A 23,027-nucleotide genomic window follows, 5' to 3' on the forward strand; every position below is an offset into this window, starting at 1 on the left:
TTACATCAGCTAATCAAAGATAATTTAGAAAAATCAAGAAAAGAAGGGAAGTTTATTAATACTCTTTACATTGTGCTTTCCTCTTTCCTGGCATTCCAAGATTCCTTTTTTTTTCTTTCCATTTCAAGAACTTTCTTTAGTCATTTCTTAGGGTAGGTCTGCTGGTAACAGTTTGCTTAGTTTTCCTTCCTTTGAGAATATCTTGCTCTCTCTTTTTATTTCTGAATGATATTTTCCCTGGATATAGAATTCTGGGTTGATGTTTCTCTTTCACCACTTGAAAATGTTGTGCCACATCCTCTGGTTTCCATGCTTTCTGATTAGAAATCTGCTGTCACTCACATTTTTTTTTCCCTCACAGGTAATATTTAATTCCTCTGTCACTGTTTTCATGCCTTTTTTCTCTGTCATTAGTTTTTAGAAATTTGATTCTGATTATTATTATGTGTCCTTGCATGGATTTGGGTTTTTTTCCCATCTGAGGTTTGCTTAGATTCTTAGCTTCTTGGTTGATGTCTTTTGCCAAATTTGGAAGATTTTTGGTTATAATTTCTTCAAATACTTTTTCAGCCCCACATTATTTCTCTTCTTTTTCTATGAATCTAGTGATACTAATATTAAGTCTTTTGTATGGTTCCGCAAGTACAGGATATGTCCGTCTTGGTAAAGTGAGGCTCATTTATTTATGGGTCTATTTTCTCTGTTTTGTTTATACTGGGTAATTTCTATTGTTCTGTCTTCAAGTTATTTTTTTCTCTTTTCTCTCCATTCTGCTATTGAGTCCCTATCCATTGCATTTATTTGTTTATAGTATTTTTCAATTCTAAAATTTTCATTTCATTCTTCATATCTTCTATTGCTTTGCTATCACTTATCTCTTTGCTAAAGGTTTCTGTTTTGTTTTTTCATTTGTTTCAAGTATGTTCATAATCGCTTGTTGAGCATTTTTCCTTTGACTGCTTTGAAATACCTGTCAGACAATTAAAAATATTTGTATCATTTCAAAGTTGGCATCTGTCGATTGTCTTTTCACATTCAAGTTGAGATGTTATTGGTTCTTAGCATGACATATTTTTTATTTTATTCTGGACATTTGGGGTATTATGTGGGTCTTATTTAAATCTATTTTAGCAAGCCTCCCTTGACACTATACCAGTGAGAAGATGGGGAACCACTTCGTTGCTGTCAGGTGGGAGATAGAAGTCCAAGTTCCTCCATGTGGCCTCTGTTGACAACCTGGAGGTGTGTTCTTCATTAACTGCTAGGCTAGAGTAGGAGTTCATGCTCCCCACCAGACTTCCATTGATTTACTCGGGCTAGGAAGGAAGGAACTCCTTGTTACTATTTCCCAGAAGCCTGCACTGATTCATCCTGGCCGGGAAAGACGGGAACACCTAATTGGTGCTCCACAGATAACTCATTATGAGTGGGTGGAAGTGGGAATCCAGACTCCCCATGTTATCTACAATAACACTTGCAGGTAGGGAGTGGAGACATGTGTTACTGCTGATGGGGGATGAAAGTCCAGGTTCCCACTCAGCAGGTGGATAACGGAGACGTGCCTTGTTACAAATGAGCACAGGTTAAAGTCTAAGCAGCCCATTCTGCTTTTACTTGTGGGCATGAAGTTGGGGCCACAGTTTATTCTGTAGGGTTTAGCAGGAGTAGGCTTGTTACTGTCTAAAGTTTTCTGCTGTGCTAGGCTTCCCCTTTCCTGGTCCTTTGACTAGAAAGAGTAGGCTTTTTGTTTACTTTGTCCCGTTTTTTTCTTATTGTCATTTCTGGGTTTCTGGCTTCTCTAGCACCCAGTAAAGAAGGTGAGGCAAAAAGAAAATCCAGGGTGTCATTCCTCAGGTCCTGAGGTACCTACCTGGTCTGCCTTCTTCTCCACATCTTTCAGTATTCATATGTTTGGTTTTAATTTTTTTAATTAAAAAATATTTTAGAGACAGGGTCTCACTCTGTCACCCAGACTGGAATCCAGTGGCATGATCATAGCTCACTGCAGCCTCTGAACTCCTGTGCTGAAGACATTCTCTGGCCTCAGCCTCCCACATAGCTACAACTACAGGCATGTGCCACTGTGCTTGACTAATTCTTTTTTGTTTTTTGTAGAGACAGGGTCTCACTTTGTTGCCCAGCCTCATCTCGAACTCCTGGACTCAGGCAATCCTCCCACCTTGGCCTCCCAATGTGCTGGGATTATAGGTATTAGCCACCTTGCCCTGCATATGTTTGTTTTATATATAATGCACAGGATTTAGCTCTACTTAGTAGGAGGAATCTGGAAAAATGAGTCCACTGAATTTTTACCTGAAATCAGAGAACTACATAATTTAGTCACCTGTAAGACAGGACATCATTTTCTAAATGCCTTCATATAGGAACCACCAGAGACTGAGAATGCAAAAGATTTGTTTGGTGGTAGACTTACTTCTGACATGATTGCAGAACGACAAGGACATTCCAACTTCATGCAAATGCAAGAACTAAATTGGACTTCATCATCCATTAGGTACAATCATTTTATTATATGCCTTTTTACACTATAATTACATTATGTAATTATTGTTATCATTTTTCTGAAGCTTATAAATTTATACATCTTATATAAATATAATCAGTGATTCATAAAATTATCTACTCTACTGCAAAGGTTCATGCTAAGTAATGCGTGTTTTTTGAGATGGGGTCTCAAAAAATGGCTCACTGCAGCTTCAACCTTGCAGGCTCAATCGATCCTCCTACTATAGGCATGTACCACCAAGCATGGCAAATTTTCTTTGTATTTTTTGTGGAGACAGCATTTATGCCATCTTGTCAGGCTGGCCTCCGATCATGGGCTCAAGTGGTTCACCTGCCTCAGTCTCCCAAAGTGCTGGGATTTCATGTGTGAGCCACTGTGCCCAGCCTAAAATTAAAAATTCCTTTGTATGGCATAAAAGACCCTTTATTATCTGTCCATTATTATCTATTGTATTCCTTTTCTTTACTGCCCATGACACTTCATATTTCAGGAATTCTGAAATATTGTAGTTACTGAATCTCAATCATAAGATTTTTTTTCATGTTTGTTTCTGCCTTTGTTTGTACCTGTTGCACTGCCTAGAACTCTTTTCTGCTAATTTGCTCGATAAATACCTACAAATGCTCCAAATATCATCTCAAGATCTTTCTCCTCCATGCTACAGATTTTATTTCCCTGAAATGCCATTACATTGGTATGATAGAGATGCTAACTCTATCACAGCAATTCTCCTCTTTATTTTCATTTTTCTGGCTCCCTCTTCTTGGGGGCTGAAACGTTTCTTTCATCTTTCTTGTAGCCTTTCCAAACACATTCGCTGCACTTAGGAAATACTAATGAAAATGAATGAATGAATAACTTATTAATGGGTAAAAGTATGTCATAATTCTAACTTCAAGTTTAGGATTTGTTTAGAGAACTGGTTAGGGAAAGGGATGTAGTTTTATGCTCTTCTCTGTCATGGCTCAAATGAAGACATAGCTATGGACTGCGAATCAAGCATTCTGTTTAATTACCAAAATGTTCACACAGGGTGGAATGCAATAAAGGTTTCCAGAAGATCTCACAGAAACTCTTATTTTCAAAGCCCTTACCTGCTTTTCCTTTCCTTTCCCATCCCTAACCACTTCCTGGTATTTCAGAAATGACCTACTTCATATATATCATCTGAAGTTCATAACCTGAAAATCTTATGATTTACTATATCAACTTCACTATGATTTCATGAACATATATGTGAATTTATAAAGAAAGTGGAATGTCTCTTTTACAAGTTTCTTCTATAATAGTGCTATGTTTATATGGTAATAGATGTTTTTTTGAAAGCAACAAAATTCTATGTCACTTTCTTGCATATGTACCCAACCAAAATGTATATTCAGCTAATCATTTAACCAATTCATTTTACATTAAAGTAATTATTTTTATATTTGTCAGGTGAGACTTTTTTAATGTCTTTGGTGACTATATGTGAAGGAACTCACCTTTTCCTATATTTTCCTGTCCTATTAAAATAGTAACTGTATTTGTCTAAATTCAGAACAGTGGATTTGATTCCAGTCGACCAATTTAGAAATGTATGTAATGTGAATCTACAGAACAATAATCTCACTTCATTCAGTGGATTAATCTATCTACCTAATGTGAAGGTGAGTCATTCACAAATTTTTCTTTCTTTCAGGGTTTCCAATGCAAGTTTTATCTTCTTTACTTTGGATTAAATGGTATTTCCACATTATTAAAGTAGATAAATTATTCCTAAATTTTCTTTGGGGTTTTTTTGTTTGTTTTTTTACTAAGCAAGAAAAAAACTATTACCTTCCAAAGTGATTTTGCTTTGACCTCAGTTTTATGTGATTGTCACATATGTAGTAAATTTTCCTCTGTAGTCAGAGATGGGATTGAAGGTAGATATGGAAAGAAGTTTCTAGGTTCTTTAAATGACCTTATTGCCTCCTTTATTATTTCCTTGACTCAGCCATCTACTAAGGCCTTTTAAACATAGCTAAATAGCTGTCTTTTCCACTAAAAATTATTTAATCCTTGTCAGGTTTGGAGAAATCAGGAGCACAGATTGAGAAAGTTGAGGAGCTTTCTAGAGTCTCCATGTGAAGTATTGTAATTTTCCAGAATGTCAGATTAAAAACACATTCAAAACTAAGTCTAGATTATTTAGGATATAAACATTTGTTGTTTTAGCAGTAATATATTATTAAATTATGTGGTATATGCCAAGTTTTATCCACACAATTTTTAATAATTTCTAGGATTTCTGATTAATAAGATGTTCTTTCTGTAGGTCTTATGCCTCAACTATAATCATATTGAATCAATCATGCCCAGACTAAAGCCTCAGACTCACTTAACCAATAGACAACTACTGTACCAGAAAGTGCCTTCAAGTGGCTATGGACAGCAAGGAATTTCAAAAACAAACAGGTAATATTCTTTATTTTTATGACTGTAACTAATTTTGGCTGGGAATTTTAAAAGCAGTTAATCACATTAATGATAGCAGTAACACATTACAGTATATAACATTTAGCTTATTGTAATACCTATTTTATTTATAGCTACATGCCAAAAATAAACTTCATAAATAAAAAGGTACTCAAAATATTTCTCTCATTGTTTATTCCCTGCCTTCTCCATTTCAAACCTATATTGTGAACAAAGGGAAAAAAACAAAAAACAAACAAACAAAAGGCCTTGTACTGCATGTTTGATGACCTTGGGTTTCTTTTTTAAAAATTGAGGTACAATTCACATACCATAAAACTCACCTTGTGTGTACAATTTAGCAATTTTTAGTTTATTCATCATAAACATTTTTATCAACCCACAAAGGAACCCTATACACAGTAGCATGGAAATGAGTTTTGTTTTTGTTTTTAGCATTTGTTTTGCTTTTATTTCTAAATTATTTATCTGGTCACTGAATGACTCAGCACCAATGGAATATATACTTTATGCAAAAAATGAGGACAAACCTTCCACCTCCTTACATATTTTGATAGAACATATATATATCATATCATATAATACATATCATATATATGATATATATTTATAATGTATATCTCCAAATCAGAATACTTTCATTCCAGTTTTCCCAATAAAGAACATTCCTTGTGCTTTTTATTACCTCTGTTGAAGTATAATTTCCATGCAACAAAGTTGGCCAATTTCAATGTAAAGTTTAATGAATTTTGACAAATGTATTCAATCATAAAACCTCTACCACAATCAAAATACAAAGTATTCCCATTCCAAAAAGTTCATTTGTAATCCCTTCGCTGACACCCTGGTACCTGGCAACAACCACTAATCTGCTCTCTTGCTGTAATTTCGCCTTTTTCTAGAATTTCATATAATTGGAATTATGTAGTAAGTAGTTTGTGTGTCTGGCTCCTTTTACTTAGCATAATGCTTTTGAGATTCATTCATTTTGTTGCAAGTGTCAGTAATTTATTTCATTTTATTGCCAAATAGTGTTCTATTATATGTATTATATGACAAGTTATTTATGCTTTTATTATTGATGAACATTTTGGTTGTTCCTAATTTTAGGCTATTATGATTAAAGCTACTATGAACATTTCATTTATATACATCCTTTTTCGGATCCTATTCATATTTGATTTTTCTAATAGTTTTATTGAAGTGGCAGTTTATGTATCATGTTTACTTATATTAAGTGTATAATTCAGTAATTTTACTAAATTTATAGTTGTATAATCATAACTGCAATATAATTTCATAACATTTTCCATCTCACCAAAAAGATCCTTCATGTCTATTTACAGTCAATTTCCTTTCCCACCTCTAGTCCCAAACAACCTCTAATCTGTTTTCTAGAATTGTATTTTTCTAGACATTGCATATAAATGGAACTATAAAATAGGTGGTCTTTTGCCTCTGGCTTCTTACACTCAGCATGTTTTCAAGGTTCATTCACATTATGGGATGTGTTAGTAGTTCACTCCTTTTTATTGCTGAATATATTGGCTATTTCACTATGGATATGACTGTAAGGATATGTTACATAATGTTTATTCATCAGTTGATGGAAATTTGGATTGTTTCTACTTTTTGACTGGTTTGAATAACACTGCTTTAAACACTTGTGTACAAGTATTTGTGTGCACTCACATTTTCATTGTGTTTATTTTGGGTAGATACATATGCATGGAATGGTTGGGTCATACGGTAACTTAACATTTAGCTATTTAAGAAACTGCTAAACTGTTTTCCCAAATGGTTGCACCATTTTTCATTATCACCAGCAGCATATGAAGATTCTAATTCCTGCACATCTTTGCCAGTGCTTGCCTGTCTTTTATAGTATAGCCATTCTAATACATTCGAAGTGGTATCTCATTGTGGTTTTAATTTGTATTTACCTAATGACAAATAGTGTTGAGCAGTTTTTCATATGCTTATTAATCATTCATATATCTTCTTTGGTAAAATCTCTATTCAAATCTAAAACCTAAAAAATCTAATTGTTTAATTAGGTTGCTTGTCTTTTCATTATTAAGTGTCTTTATACTGGGTGTAAGCCCTTTATTAAATAAATGATTTACAGACATTGTCTCTCAATCTGTGGCTTCTCTTTTCATTTTCTTAAATGATGTCTTTGAAGGAATTTTAATTTTGATAAAGTCTAATTTATCAACTTTTCTCTTACAGATTGCAATTTAGGTGTTATATGTAGTAATTCTTTGCCTAACCTAAGGTCACAAAGATGTTCTCTTGTTTTCTTTAAAAAGTTTTATGTTTTCACTCTTACATCTAGTCCTATGATCTGTTTTGAGTTAAATGTTTGTGTATGTTGTGAGGTAGGAGTGAGGTCTAAACCTATTTTTGTACGTGGATATTCAGTTGTCTGAGCACCATTTTATTAGAACACTCTCCTTTCCTCTATTTAATTGTTTTGGCACCTTTGCTAAAAATCAGTTGAGCATAAATGTAAGGGTTTATTTCTGTACTCAGTTCTGTTCCACTGATCTGTATGTCTGTCCTTTTGTGCCAGTACTAGACTGGTTTGATTACTGTGGTTTTATAAAAAATTTTAAAATCAGTGATTTAAGCTCTCCAACTTTGTTCTTTTAAAAGATTGTTTTGAATATTCTAGATTATTTGCATTTCTTTACAAATTTTAGGACAAGATGGGGGGGATGTCTTCTGGGCTTTTGATAGAGATTGTATTAAATGAATCTGTTGATCAATTTGGGAGAATTGCCATTTTAGTAATATGGAATCTTCTAATCCATACACATGGAATATTTCTCTATTTATTTGGATCTTTGTTAATTTCTCTCAGTAATGTTTTGTAGTTTTCTGTGTACAGATTTTCCACTTTTTATTAAATTTATGCTGAAGTATTTTATTCTTTTTTATACTTTGTGAAAAGGAATTTTTGCTTAATTTCATTTTCAGATATTTTATTGCTAGTAGGTAGAAAATTCAGTTGATTTTTGTATATTAATCTTTTATCCTGTGACCTTGCTAAACTCCTTTATTGCTTCAAGTAGTTTTTTGGTGGATCTTTTAGGATTTTCTAAATACAGGATCATGCCATCTGAAAATAAAGACAGTTGTATTTATTCCTTTCCAATCTGGATGCATTTTTTTCTTGCCTGATTGCATTTTCTATTGATTTCATTGTAACACCTTATGTACTTCTTTATTCTAGACCATTCTTTTTTAAAGATTATATAAAATATAAACAGACTATGTATTATAGCTTAATTCTGATATATTAATAAATTTATATTTTCTTAACTTCAGTTTATAATAAACACATACCGAACTGTCTTTTTATAATATACATGGTTTGAAGTTCAGTTTATGGCCTCAAACTTACCTATGTGTTTCAGAGACATAACAAGCAGTGAAAATTTGCCTCCAATAATGCACAGTTTAGAAGTTCTTCATTTGGGCTACAATGGAATTTGTAATTTGATCCAGCTACAACTTAACAGACTAAGAAATTTAAAATTCCTCTTTCTACAGGGTGAGTAGAAATACTGTTATTGTATAAGCCTTTATTTTTAAAAACTGATTTTATCATCATTCTGTTTTGATAAGCAAATATAAGCATCAGTAGTTACTCAAACAGATTCATAGACAAATATATTTTAGTAATCACAAATGAATTTTCCCTGGTTACTTACATATTTTTAGAAACCATTTTCAAAGGTCAATGCAGTATTCTGAGAATATAGACAGTATTACATCATAATTTACTTGTATATAGTATTCAACTTAAAAAACAATAAAAAAACTAGTGGGTAATTCACAAGTATTTATTAAACTCAGAATTGTCATAAGTACTATGAAAGATATGGAGGTACTATGTTATTATAATTATGTATCATTGAAATCCTTGATCTAAGTAGTTTAAGATCTACCTGTGGAGATGTACTGAGACAAAGATGAATTAAGTTCAGACTATGTATTACTAACTTAAATGCAACAGAAGTTCAGAGAAAAGAGAAATTAAAAGATTAGCTCGTCGACATGTATAGAGCTCTTTAAAGGAGTAATAGAATCTAGATTGAAGGTGAGCATTACTGAGTGCTTTGCAAGCAGGGGGAGGAGGAAAAGAGTCACAGGACATGACTGTGGTGTCTGTGGGCTAACACTTGAAAAGGGAACAACCTGATGAGAACAAAGAATATGCACTTTTCTAAGAGAGTTATAAATCCTCTAAACATGATCAATTTGATAAATAATCCTCATTTCAATATATGAGATCATGTTATTTAGTTTTTATTTAACTAAGCCTCATTACAGTAATTTTTAAATTATACTTCAACTTCTGTGATACATGTGCAGAATGTGCAGGTTTGTTACATAGATATACACGTGCCATGGTGGTTTGCTGGACCCATCAACCTGTCATCTACATTAGGTATTTCTCCTAATGCTTTCCCTTCCCTTGCCCCCCCACTCCCTGACAGGCCCCAGTGTGTGATGTTCCTCTTCCTGTGTCCTTGTGTTCCCACTGTTCTCTCCCACTTATGAGTGAGAACATGCAGTGTTTGGTTTTTCTGTTCCTGTGCTAGTTTGCTGAGAATGATGGTTTCCAGCTTCATCCATGTCCCTGCAAAGGACATGAACTCATTCTTTTTTATGGCTGCATAGTATTCCATGGTTTATATGTGCCACATTTTCTTTATCCAGTCTAACACGGATAGGCATTTGGGTTAGTTTCAAGTCTTTGCTATTGTGAATAGTGCTGCAATAAACATATGTGTGCATATGTCTTTATATCAGAATGGTTTATAATTGTTTGGGAATATACCCAGTAATGGAGTTGCTGGGTCAAACGCTATTTCTGGTTCTAGATCCTTGAGGAATTGCGACACTGTCTTCCACAATGTTTGAACTAATTTACATTCCCACCAACAATTAGTAATTTTTTAATTTTGTATAATAGTGAAAAATTGAGGTTGAAAATATAGAGCAGGACCAAAGTAGGGAAAGTCAAGCAGAGAAATTTGTACAGGATGTAGTCAATAATAGGTAGGAGCTTGAAACTTTAAGAAAAATAGCATGAGAAAAACACAGGGCTTGGGACATTAGTCTAACAATAATTTTTAATGGCATAGGAGAAAGGCAGGTATATCCATCAGTGGGACATGTGGGGAGATACTGAGGTAGTTGATCTGAGTACAGTAACTTCTCAAAGACAGGATTTTCTAGACCATATTTTTAAAAATTTGAATGCATCTATCAAAAGCACTTGTGATTTGGATCAAGAACCCAGAGACTTGCCCTTAAAACCAAGAAATTAAGCACAATGACAGACCTTTTTTTAAAAAAAAAAAATTATTTTAGATTCAAGGGGTACATGTGTATTTTTGTTAACATGGTATTATGTTCTGGTGGGAATTGGGCTGCTAGTGTACCTATTGCCCGAATAGTGAATATAGTATCCAACAGCTAATTTTTCAACCCTCACCCACACTCCCATTCTCCCCCTTTTTGCAGTGTACTTATTGTTGGATTGTACTTGTGAACTTTCTGCTTAGCTCCCACATGTAGATAAGAACATGCAGTATTTGATTTTCTGTTTCTGAGTTAGTTCACTGAGGATATGGCCTCCAGCTCCATCCAGGCTGCTGTAGAGGGCATGATTTCATTCTTTTTTATGGCTATGACAGATTGGTATTTGTTTTCGTGTGTTTTTTCGGTTTGTTTTTTGTTTTTATTTTTTATTTTATTATTTATTATTTATTATTTTTTGAGAACAGGTTTCTCTCTATCACCCAGGCTGGAGTGCACTGGCACGATCATAGCTCACTGCAGCTTCAACCTCCGGAGCCCAAGTGATCCTCCCACCTCAGCCTCCTGTGTAGCTGGGACTATAGGCTTGTGCCACCATGCCTGGCTAATTTTTTTATTTTTCTCTCTTTTTTTTTGTAGATATGGGGTCTCAATTTGTTTCTCAGGCTGGTCTCAAACTCCTGGCCTTAAGAGATCCTTTCACCTCAGCCTCCCAAAATGGTGGGATTACAGGCATGAGCCATCACTCCCTGCCCAGATCTTTTAAAAGATACATTGACATACAAAAAAGCAGACAAACCTAACCCTGGAAGGTCTATTTCGATCGAATAATGTAAGGGAGGAGTGTGTTCTGATGCCATGGCTAGCATGGCAAATTAGAGGGCAGCCTTATGCAGGAAGTAAGGCAGTTTACTCTGACAATAACAGCTGCCATTTGTGGAGTCAATGGGTAAGGTGTTTGTCTACATACATTGTCATATTCAATCTTCACAGCAACTCTACATGGTAAGGATTGTTACATGTATTTTAGAAAAGAAAAAAGTGACATTCAGTGTGGTTTAATAATTTGCCAAGTTTGCACCAGTGTGTGTTATGGTACAAAGTCAAACCTAGATCTATCTACCTCCAAAGCACATACAGTTTCTCTCCAGCTTGAATGACATAATAAGGGCATAGACTAGAGTGCTGGCAGTGGGAGTGGTAAGAGGTGAGTCCAAAAGGCAGTTTAAAAGGAAGAAATATTAAGACTTAGTGGCTAGATGTAAAATAAGGAGAAAAACTGTCCCAGATGTTTTTATAATTTCATTGGGAGATTGGGCAAAAGGAGGTACTAAAGCTAAAGTCATTGGGAAATGTTGCTTATTTGAGAGTAGAGAAAGATCAATTTGTGTTGTAACAATTTTGATGCATCAAAAAGAGAAAGTTGGCCGGGCGCAGTGGCTCACGCCTGTAATCCCAGCACTTTGGGAGGCCGAGGCGGACGGATCACAAGGTTAGGAGATCGAGACCATCCTGGCTAACACGGTGAAACCCCGTCTCTACTAAAAATACAAAAAATTAGCCGGGCGAGGTGGCGGGCGCCTGTAGTCCAGCTACTCGGGAGGCTGAGGCAGAAGAATGGCGTGAACCCAGGAGGCGGAAATTGCAGTGAGCCGAGATCCCTCCACTGCCCTCCAGCCTGGGCGACAGAGTGAGACTCCCTCTCAAAAAAAAGAGAAAGTTTTTCTAGCAGTAGTACTGGACCACAAGTCAGGACTAGAGATACATTATTTTAGAATGATCACAATGGAAGTGAAAGGTGAAGTCATAAATGTATGTGCTTACTTAGGAAGTAAGCACACAGAAAGATGAGTGAAAGGCTGAAAAGAGCTTTGAAGACATTCTACCCCTTTCTCTGTATCCCTGTCAGCATTTATTATTGCCTGTCTTTTTGATAAAAGCCATTTTAAATGGGGTGAGATGATATCTCATTTGTATTTCCCTTATGATTAGTAATGCTGAGCATTTTTCCATATACCCATTGACCATTTGTATTTCTTCTTTTGAGAAATGTCTATGCAGACCTTTTTCCTGTTGAGTTGTTTGGGCTCCTTATATATTCTGGTTATTAATCCCTTGTCAGATGGGTAGTTTATAAATACTTTCTCCCATTCTGTGAGCTATCTCTTCACTTTGTTGATGGTTTCCTTTGCTGTTCAGGAGCTTTTTAGCTTGATGCAGTCCCATTTGTCCATTTTTGCTTTGGCTGCCTGTGCTTTTGACATATTACACAAGAAATCTTTGCCAAGTCCATTTTGATTTGATTTTTGTATATGATAAGAGATAGGGGTCAATTTTCATGTCTTCTGCATAGGGATATCCAGTTTTCCCCACACCATTTATTGAAGAGACTGTCTTTTCCCCAATGTATGTTCTTAGCACCTTTGTTAAAAAAGAGTTGACCGTAAATGTGTGGATTTATTTCTGGGTTCTCTATTCTGTTTCATTGGTCTATGTGTCTGTCTTTACGCCAGTTATTATGAGGACACTAGTCATATTAAATTAACACTCATCCCAATGACCTCATTTTAACCTTAATTATCTTTTAAAGACCCTGTCTCCAAATACAGTCACATTTTGAGGTACTGGAGGTTAGGATTTTCACATATGAATTTCAGGGGGACACAATTCAGCACATAATAATCAAGGAGAATGAATATTGAATGAAACGTAGTATAGCATACTAGAAAGATAATTGAGCTTAAAATGTAAAAGGTCTAAGTTAGGCCTGATATTGCCATTTTTATGTCTTTGAGAAAGCCACTTAATTTCTCTGACCCTCAATTTTCTGATTAGAAAAAAGAGATAAAATATTTTCCCTGTAGTATTTTGAGACTCTGATAGAAAATACTGTACATATAAAAACATTTTGTAAAGTGAAGAGTCTTCATATAAGTTATCATTAATATTTATATAGCTACTGATAGCTACAATTGAGAGAAATCACAGGTTATAGATAAGCGTTTAGAGTTTTGAAGAATTAAATGAACTTTGATGTGTTTAATATGGTTGCAGTGCAAAAATATGAGAAAGAACAGCATAATTAATGGTGTTCTTCTAACATAATACAACAAATCAGTCTATTTTAAGAAATAATTAAATATACTATTGTAATGTCTATTAGAGTAATAATATACTCAGGAAGCATATGTTTTGCAGCACTTTTCTGTATCTACTTTTGTCAATACCAACTATTTTAACAATTACTGAACAGACATATTAGATACTTTCAGTACATTGTGTACATCACGTCTTGATCTTTCAAATTAACAAATGAGAAATTTTAGCAAATATTATTTTATGATGATGCTACCTTCCTATAAATTACATTTCAATTTCTCTTTGGAAATAAGTTTCTTGAATCCTTTACTTCTTTTGAAAAATTATCTGATTAAAAGATATTTATATATAAGTAGATATCCTTTAATTCAGAAAGTTTGGGCTCACTTGATATGTCATGACTTCTTTCTTTTTAGGTAATGAAATCAGCCAAGTTGAAGGGCTTGACCACTTAGCAGTCCTTCAGGAATTGGTAGTGGATCATAACCGCATCCGATCATTTAATGACAGTGCTTTTGCCAAACCAAGTTCTTTACTGGAACTTCACTTGGAGGAAAACAGACTACGAGAACTGGGCAAATTACAATCTTTGGTAAAACTAGAGAAACTCTTCCTAGGATATAATAAAATCCAGGTAACATTATTATTTTTTTATTATGGGATTTACAAAGCTTTAGTTTCTCTGAGTTCTGAACATAAAGCTTCCAAGCATATCAATGAAAATGTTGCTAATATGTTATTTATCATTTATATACCATCTATATTTCAAGGCATAGAAATAGTCTGTGATGCAGAAATATTCACCCTACTTCTAGACTTAAGAACTGGACAAAGCCACATGCACAAGCTCATTAACAAAGGTTACTTCTACATGTTCTAAGGCTCTTCTCATCAGTCCTCTCTGAGAGTTCTCATTTGTTCCTTGACTGCTCTTGGTCCAAGTTGTTTCTGAATCTTGATTCTGGACTTCCTTTGGCCCCTTAAACTTATCATATGTACTTGTTCTACCCGGCATTTGAATCAACTCCTGATAACGGACTTTGACTCGGCTTTAATATTGTATCTCTCCCCACTCAAGGCTTCCTTAGATAGGATCCTGGCTTAGTTTTACCTGCTGAGAATTTAACCTGTTACTTTTAGGTCACTGCCCCAACTGAACCACTCAGACTCTCTCCTGAGATAGCATACAGATAAGAGTTGAAGACATAACCTTATATAGCCCTCACATTTCTCTCAGCATTTCTGTGGTGGTCTGTTAGCTCTCCTTTTACTAGCTTTTCTACTTCTGCCAATACCTCTAAGAGAGCCTCAAAGACAGACTGAACTCTGGACTACCCGCCAAGGGCAGAGAGCAAGTCTATCTTGTCCACATTTGTATCAGTATACAGCATAGTACCCAGTACATAATAGATCCTCCATAAACGTTTGTGGCTCTACTTGATACAGAGTTGAGGAAGCCTTTTCTGGGGGTGATTTTTTAAAAGCCCTGGACAAGGTTAAAAGGAAATCATGAGCCATGCCCCTTCCTACAAAGCAATTAGGGAATGTACATACAGATAAAAATAGTATACAACTAATTTATACAGATTCAAACATTCATCTGAGAAAAGCCTGCCAAAACTGGGGATGATTCTTCCTAAGATTTATCACGAAGAAATCTAAATTAGGAAAATTGCCCTTCTATGGAGATCTTTCCAGTGATAGCAACTGAGCTAACAAAAAAGACTGTCAAATCAGACTTGACACTCATCAGAGATCTTACCTGGTATCGAGCTTTATAAATAATTTCGAGGACACACAGGGCCCAGGACAAGCCTAGTGCCTTCTCAGGCCCTTCCTTCGCACATCACACACACTCCGAGCTTAAGAATAAAATGTGAGGTCTTCAAGTGAGAGTCCATGAGGTGATCTTATACAGTAGGGGAGTGTTTCATTTACGAACCATCCCCATTTTAAACTTGAAATTATGTGACATTTTACAGGGATCCATGCCTTATAATTCTATAGATTCTAGGTTTATTTATTATAGGCAGTCCTTAACCAAGAAGATCTGCTAAGAGAATATTATAAATGAGGACCGCTAAGAGAATATCATAAATGAGGACCTTCTTCCTAGCAAGTATCATTGCTTTATTTGACAGGATGTCCAGTTACCAGATTAGACCTGGTAACCTGCTTTTCCACAAGAGTGTCCCTGCTCTCTACTCCTCTATCCCTCTTAAGCAAATGAATCGATAGAGATCAGCTGGTATAACAACTATACTTAGTCAAGCTTATTTATTATCAAAATCTAATATAGCTAAATGACAACTTATATATCATGAGAGATTCTACATATCATTGAATGAAGAAGTAAGCATTATTATTTAATGACCATCCCTTGTTTATTTTTATCCTTGAAATGGTATTTTCCATTGAATTTAGATAGATCATTTTGCCATTAAGCTTATTCTAAACATTAATATTATAGTACCTTAATGTGACCATACATTTAGATGGGGAAAAAATGAACTCAGAGGAATAGAAAGGTTATGTTGGAAATTCTGTTGAATTCTACTGAAAACATATTTTCTTCAAACTTCTGAACTCTCCTTTCAAATTTTATTTTTGAGAGAGATTCTGTCTCTAGATTCATACCAACATGGGCAGACTGATACCAGCATTAATTTCAACAAAGGGACAATCAGATAATTTTGGGTTGATAAAAATTGATAGAAGGGAGAAAGCCTAGAAAAATTAACAAAGGAACAATATTTCAAGTGAAGGTATATGCAGTCCCTCATTGACCTACTTTAACATCCTTCAGAAGCTATATCCTTGATAAAATATAATACATACCCTTGATTCTGGTGTGATGCTTTTTACTTAGCCATCATGTCCAATAATACAGATTTAGCAAATTGTTGTCTATAGTCTTGCTTCTAAAGAAAGAATCACAGAAACACAATTGAAAGATTCATTATTTAATTCACCTTTACAGTCCTGTTTGATCCCTGTGTCTAAATGATTCCCCTACCTGGCATCCAGCTACTCTGTCTACTTTTAAACATATTATTAATCACCTGAAGCTGAAAAGAACCCCAAGAATAGTCTATTGCTATTTCCTGTCCTCAGTGAAGGACCCAATCCAGGCACAATTATTATTATGATTGCCTTAAGTACTTACGCTGACATTGTAACTACCATTGGTATCCTGGTTAATGCTTAACAACTGGCTCTCCAAGAGGAAAAAAATCCCTAATTAGTAACGTCTGCCAATTTCTATGGTATAATTTCTTCTGTCATAGCCAATCTCAGGCTAACACACCATCTCACAAAATTCCTAAAAATTTATCAGTTGACTTTGTGTGAGCCAGTAGCAGCACACTACTGTAAAAAATAATGCTGCATATTAAAAATGGGAAGCCATCAGCCCTCTCCCCCCAATTATCGACATATTAGTTTCCCTGATGTCTCTTTAAAAGTTTATGCCATCATTATCTTCTACAAATTTAATAGTCTATTTCCCATATTAACATTTTCTGTGAAAACAGAAATTTTGATTAGGAATATTTCACTAGTGACTACTGTTATGTTTGGTTTAATTTGAGAAAATAATGTAAGACTTTTCGCATGTCCGTGATTACCGATCAGGCCTTGGTTCCACAGATAGAAACTGCCTGTGGGTAAAAATGCACAATATCTCTATAGATTTACAGATTTTTCAAAGCCCTCCTTTATGATACTTCCAAAATCAAAATAGTAAAGATCGGTCATTTTAAAAATCAAATTCACTTCCAAATGATCTAAAATAGGTCTAAATATTTTTACACATACTAGAAGAATTTGCTATATGTCCACTTACAATTCCACAAAGGAATACAGGCATGTCAATAACTTTGTTGTGTTACACGAACTAGCAACAACTTCAGGCTGAGCTTGTTGGCTAAAGTTTGTCAGAAATAGCATTTTAGAAACAATTTTGCAAAAACTAAAATATATTTGCAAACTTTCACCAATGTTAAATGAAAGCTAATAAATAATGCTATGCAATAGAGAAGGCAAATTATTTAACATGAGAGATAGTTTTTCAGCTATATATATTCCCAGCAAGTATATCAAGATGCAATCCACTCATATCATACATTCCTTTATTGTTAAGGTTGTGTTTAGTTATGTACCTTTAAAACTTTTAGATTTGATTCACCTTTTCCATACTTCTTGATCAATGTGCTGGAGGAATTAACCAAATATAATCTAAGTCCTAGAATAAATCATAATTCTGAGAAAAAATTTGGTCTTTTCTTACAAGTGCCGCTATACATCCAATTTTCCATGTTAGACTGTTACCTTTGCCAGTCATGTATTTGAAATCTACAGTACACAGATCTGCCTTTATTCAAGAATACAGAAGACTGTCACTGTCACTCAAGCTCACTTCAGAGAATTCAATCATGAGCTAGCTGCAATCTAACACTTACATATAATTACTTCAAATTAGTCTACATTTGAAGATGTTGAGTCTAACCAAATAATAACTTAACTGATTAACTTTTGAATAGGATATCACAGAACTGGAAAAACTTGATGTTATCTCTACTCTCAGGGAGCTTACAGTGTACGGCAATCCAGTGAGTATGTTACCATTCTAATTTATTAGTTAATTTACTGGTAGTTTTATAAAATTTATTTTTATATGGTATTAGAAAGGGATTTAATTTTATGCTTCTGTATGCATAGCCAGTTATCCCAGCCCAAATGTATTGACTTCTTCCAACTGATTACAGTGCAAACTGTCACTGTCATGTATAAATAAGGTCTGTTTCAGGTTTCCACATTGTATTCCTTGGCCTATTTTTCTAACCCTGTGCCAATATTATGTAGTGTTAATTAATTAACGTTTTGTAGTAAGCCTTGATGTCTGGTAGAATAAGCACCTCTAATTCTTCCTCTTTCACCTCCTTCTCTTTCTCATTATTTCTTTCTCTTTCTTCACTGCCTTGGCTATTCTTGGCCCTTTACACTTTTCTATAAATTTTAGGAACCAACCCGTCAAGTTACATGAGAATCTTGTTGATATTTTAATTGGAATGGCATTCAATTTATAAATTAATTTGGGGAGACAGTTGCAACCTTTCCTGTTGGAATCTTTGAGGGGACCCAATAAGTAGCACCCTTGTTCACCTAATTTCTAAACAGATTGAGTAATATGACAATGGAGAGGTAAAAATACCAGCTTAGCTTAGTGAGAAATCAAAGGGGCACGTTATCAGATTTCAGAAATAGTCAGTCATGATCACCCAGATATAGAAAATACTACACCGAGCTTTTTCCACATAAGAGGAGAGCTACTCTTGGAGAGCAGAACACATTCTTCCAGAACACTCTTTTCCCAAGAAGGGAGTTAAATCACTCAACTTCCCCTAGTAGAGAGGAAGTGAAGGGTTTGAGAAAACCCAGGAGGGCCACATCATAGAGCTACTTCCACCAAGAAGAAAATGGCAATAAACAGTATCCCCTAATATTTATAGTATTCAGCCTTCACGTTCATTAACATAAATATCACTCCATTTATTTCATCTCTTTGAATAAATATTTGTAATTTTCTCCATAAAGATTTTAATCAACTTTGGTTAGATTTATTGTTGTTTTAATTGCTTTTTAAAATAGTGTCTTTTTAAAATTTTCCTAATTGTTTGTTGCTGGAGTGTATACATTCTGATTTTTGTATATTGCTTTTTATCTAGGACCCTTGCTGAACCCTCTTTTTAATTCTAATGGTTTGTAATGTTTTTTGGATTTTCTCTATAGACTATTATCTGCAAATATGACTATCATTTCTTTCCAGTTCTCACATTTTTAATTTCCTTTGCTTCTCTTAGCACGCTATCTAGGACCTCTAGTACAGTGCTGAATTAGAAGTACCATTAGAAGTACTTATAGTAAGTTACTAACTTCAAAAGAATGCTTTAAAGTTGTCACTACTTAATATGATGTTTGCAGTAGGTTATGGGAAGATAACCTTTAACAGCCTAAGGAAATTCTAGTTCCAGTTTCCTACTGGTTTTGTCTTGAATGGGCATTGCTTTTTCAGTAATTGGTAATATAGTTTTTCTCTTTAATCTGTTAATATGGTAAATTACAATAATAGACTAGTGTTAAACCATCTTGAAATTCCTGGGATGAATACTTCTTGGTCATGCTTTATATTTTATTGGATTCAATTTGCTAATATTTTATGTAGCATATCTGTATCCATGGAAATAAGTAAAATTATCCTATAATTTTATCTTCTTTTAGTATTCTTTTCAACTCTCTCAAAGTTTTACTTGCTTCATGAAATAATTTGGGAGCATTCCCTCTTTCTCCAGTCTATGGAGTTTTTATATGCAATGTCTCATATACTTCTGGAAGGATAATTAAACCTTATCTCTAGAACTCTCTGGGCTTAATATTTTTGAGGTTATATTTTAAACTACTTAAATTCTTTAATGGCTATAAAGCTAGTCACGTTTGTATTTCTTAAAACAGTTATTCTGAGAAGTTATATTATCTAGAAAATTGCCCTTTTTATGTAATTTTTTTTTTTTTTTTTTTTGAGACAGAGTCTCTCTCTGTCACCCAAGATGGAGTGCAGTGGCATGATCTTGGCTCACTGCAGCCTCTGCCTCCCGGGTTCAAGCAATTCTCCTTCCTCAGTCTCTCAAGTAGCTGAGATTACAGACGCGTGCCTTCATGCCTGGCTAATTTTTTGTATTTTTAGTAGAGATAGAGTTTCACCATGTTGGCCAGGATGGCTTTAATCTCCTGACCTCATGATCTGCCTGCCTCTGCCTCCCAAAGTGTTGGGATTACAGGCGTGAGCCACCGTGCCTGGCCTGTAAAATTTTAATGTATTGCTCTCATAGTACTTTCATGAATTGCTTTTCATTTATTTTTAAAAATTTGTATTGATGTAAAATATACATATACAATTTACCATATTTACATTTTTAAATGTCCAGTTTAGTGTAAATAAATATATTTATATTCTTTATTATTCCTTTCATTCCCATCTCTCATCCCTGCTCCCCTTCCCAGACTCTGGTAACCACCAATCTTGTCTTTGTCTTCTTTAGATCTACTTTTTTAGCTCCCACATATGAGTGAAGGCATATGATATTTGTTTTTCTGTGCCTGGCTTATTTTACTTAACATAATGGTTTCCAATTCCATCCATATTGCTGCAAATAACAGGATTTCATTCTTTTTATGGTTAAATAATGTTCCATTGTGTAGATATACCATATTTTCTTTATCCATTCATCTGCTGATGGGCACTTAGGTTGATTCCATATTTTGGCTATTATGAATAATGCTGCAATAAACATAGGAATACAGGTATCTCTTTGATGTATTGATTTCCTTTCTTTTAGATACATACCCTTTTCTATTGTGAGTTTTTTAAGGAACCTCCATACTGTTTACCATAATGGTAATTTACATTCCCACCAACAGTGTACACAGGTTCCCCTTTCTCCACATCCTTACCAGCATCTGTTATTGCCTGAAGTTTTGATGTCAGCCATTTTAACTGGGGTAAAATGATACCACATTGTGGTTTGGTTTGCATTTCTCTGATTATTAGTGACTTTGAGCATTTTTTTTTTGTTTTTGTAAACCTGTTGGCCATTTGTATGTCTTCTTTTGAGAAATGTCTGTTCAGATCTTTTGCCAGTTTTAAAATTTAATTATTTATTTATTTTTGGCTGTTAAGTTGTTTGCGCTCTTATGTGTTCTGGTTATTAATCCCTTGTCAGATGGATTGACTGCAAATATTTTCTCCCATTCTGTGGGCTGTAGCTTTACTTCGTTGATTATTTACTTTGCTGTACAGAAGCTTTTCAGTTTGATATAACCCTATTTATCCATTTTTGCTTTAGTTGCCTGTGCTTTTGATGTCTTACACAGTATTTGCCCAAATAAATGTCTTGGAGGATTTCAGCAATGCTTTCCTCTAGTAGTTTCATAGTTTAAGGTCTTAGATTCAAGTCTTTAATCCATTTGGATTTGATTTTTGTATATGGTGAGAGATAGAAGTCAATTTTCATTCTCCTCTACAGAGTTATCCACTTTTCCCAGAACTGTTTATTAACAAGACTGTCATTTTCTCACTGTAAGTTCTTGGTGTTTTTGTTGAAGATGAGTTGACTGTAAACGCATGGATTTATATCTGGGTTATCTATTCTGTCACGTTGGTCTATGTGTCTTTTTTTAATGCCAGCTCCATGGTTTTTTGGTTACTATAGCTTTGTAATAAAATTTGAAGTCACATTGTGTGATGCCTCCACTTTTGTTCTTTTTGCTCAGGATTGCTTTGGCTATTTGGGAATATTTTAGGATTTTTTTATTTCTGTGAAGAATGTTTTAGGTGTATTGATAGGGATTGCATTGAATATGTAAATTGCTCTGGGTAGTATTGTCTTTTTTTTTAACAACAGATATTTATTTCTCACAGTTCTGGAGGCTGAAAGTACAAGATCAAAGGGCCAACTGATCCAGTTCCTGGTGAGGACCATCTTCCTGGCTTGCAGATAGTTGTCTTGCTATATCCTCACATGGCTCTGGTGGGAAGCGTAGGGTGCGAAGAGGGCACAAAAACTCCTGGTCTCTACTATACTTTTCTGTAAGAGTACTGGTCCCATCATAAGGACCCCATCCTGATGACCTCATCTAAACCTAATCACCTCCCAAGACCCCAACTCCTAATAATACCATTACATTAGGGGTTAGGGCTTTAATATGTGAATTTGGGGGGCACATCAGCATTCAGTCCATAGCAACACTTAATCCTCAGCCTTAACTCAGGGTTCACCTATTGTTCTCATAATGTCTGTTATAGCAAAAGTATTCAGCCAGAATCATGCATTACTAAGAGACATTAGTGGTCATGTACCTTTAGCTCTTCCAGTCTAGAAGATTACTCCTCCAGACTGAGGAATCTTCCAGACAAGATAAGCCAAAGGGACATGATGATTCCTTCACTTTGATGACTTTGACACTTTTGAAGATTATGGACTAGTTAATTTGTAGAATGTCCTTCAAGTTGGGTTCATCTGGTGACATCTTATGATTAGACTCAGGTTGTGCATTTTGGGGAGGGATATTGCAAAGGTGGATGTTGCATTCTCCATGTATCTGTCACACAATTTTAATTTGTCCTATTCACTGTGATCACTTGATTGAAGTGGTGTTTGCCAGATTTTTCTGCTATAAACTTACTCTTTGCCTCTTTATTTTTTTGCCTTCTGTGGCATCATGTACTTTATTATTTTTATATATATATATACTTTAAGTTCTAGGGTACATGTGCACAATGTGCAAGTTTGTTACAGATATATACATGTGCCATGTTGATGTGCTGCACCCGTTAACTCGTCATTTACATTAGGTATATCTCCTAATGCTATCCCTCCTCCCTCCCCACACCCCACGACGGGCCCTGGTGTGTGATGTTCCCCATCCTGTGTCCGAATGTTCTCATTGTTCCATTCCCACCTATGAATGAGAACATGCGGTGTTTGGTTTTCTGTCCTTGCGATACTTTGTGTGATGTTCCCCATCCTGTGTCCAAATGTTCTCATTG

General features: G+C 34.9%; 1 protein-coding gene across 1 annotated transcript in view; it reads left to right on the forward strand.

Moving 5' to 3' along the window:
• Positions 1–23,027, forward strand: part of LOC105526037 (leucine-rich repeat-containing protein 9) — a 139,300-nt gene that overhangs the window by 88,582 nt on the left and 27,691 nt on the right. The window contains exons 24-29 of the mRNA XM_011961925.1: positions 2,385–2,515; positions 4,068–4,176; positions 4,827–4,966; positions 8,410–8,546; positions 13,840–14,057; positions 17,965–18,033. Coding sequence (XP_011817315.1) covers positions 2,385–2,515; positions 4,068–4,176; positions 4,827–4,966; positions 8,410–8,546; positions 13,840–14,057; positions 17,965–18,033 — 804 coding nt within the window. The remainder of the gene's footprint in view (positions 1–2,384; positions 2,516–4,067; positions 4,177–4,826; positions 4,967–8,409; positions 8,547–13,839; positions 14,058–17,964; positions 18,034–23,027) is intronic.

Source organism: Colobus angolensis, unplaced genomic scaffold, assembly GCF_000951035.1.
Source record: "Colobus angolensis palliatus isolate OR3802 unplaced genomic scaffold, Cang.pa_1.0 Scaffold57, whole genome shotgun sequence".
Taxonomy (NCBI): Eukaryota; Metazoa; Chordata; class Mammalia; order Primates; family Cercopithecidae; genus Colobus; species Colobus angolensis.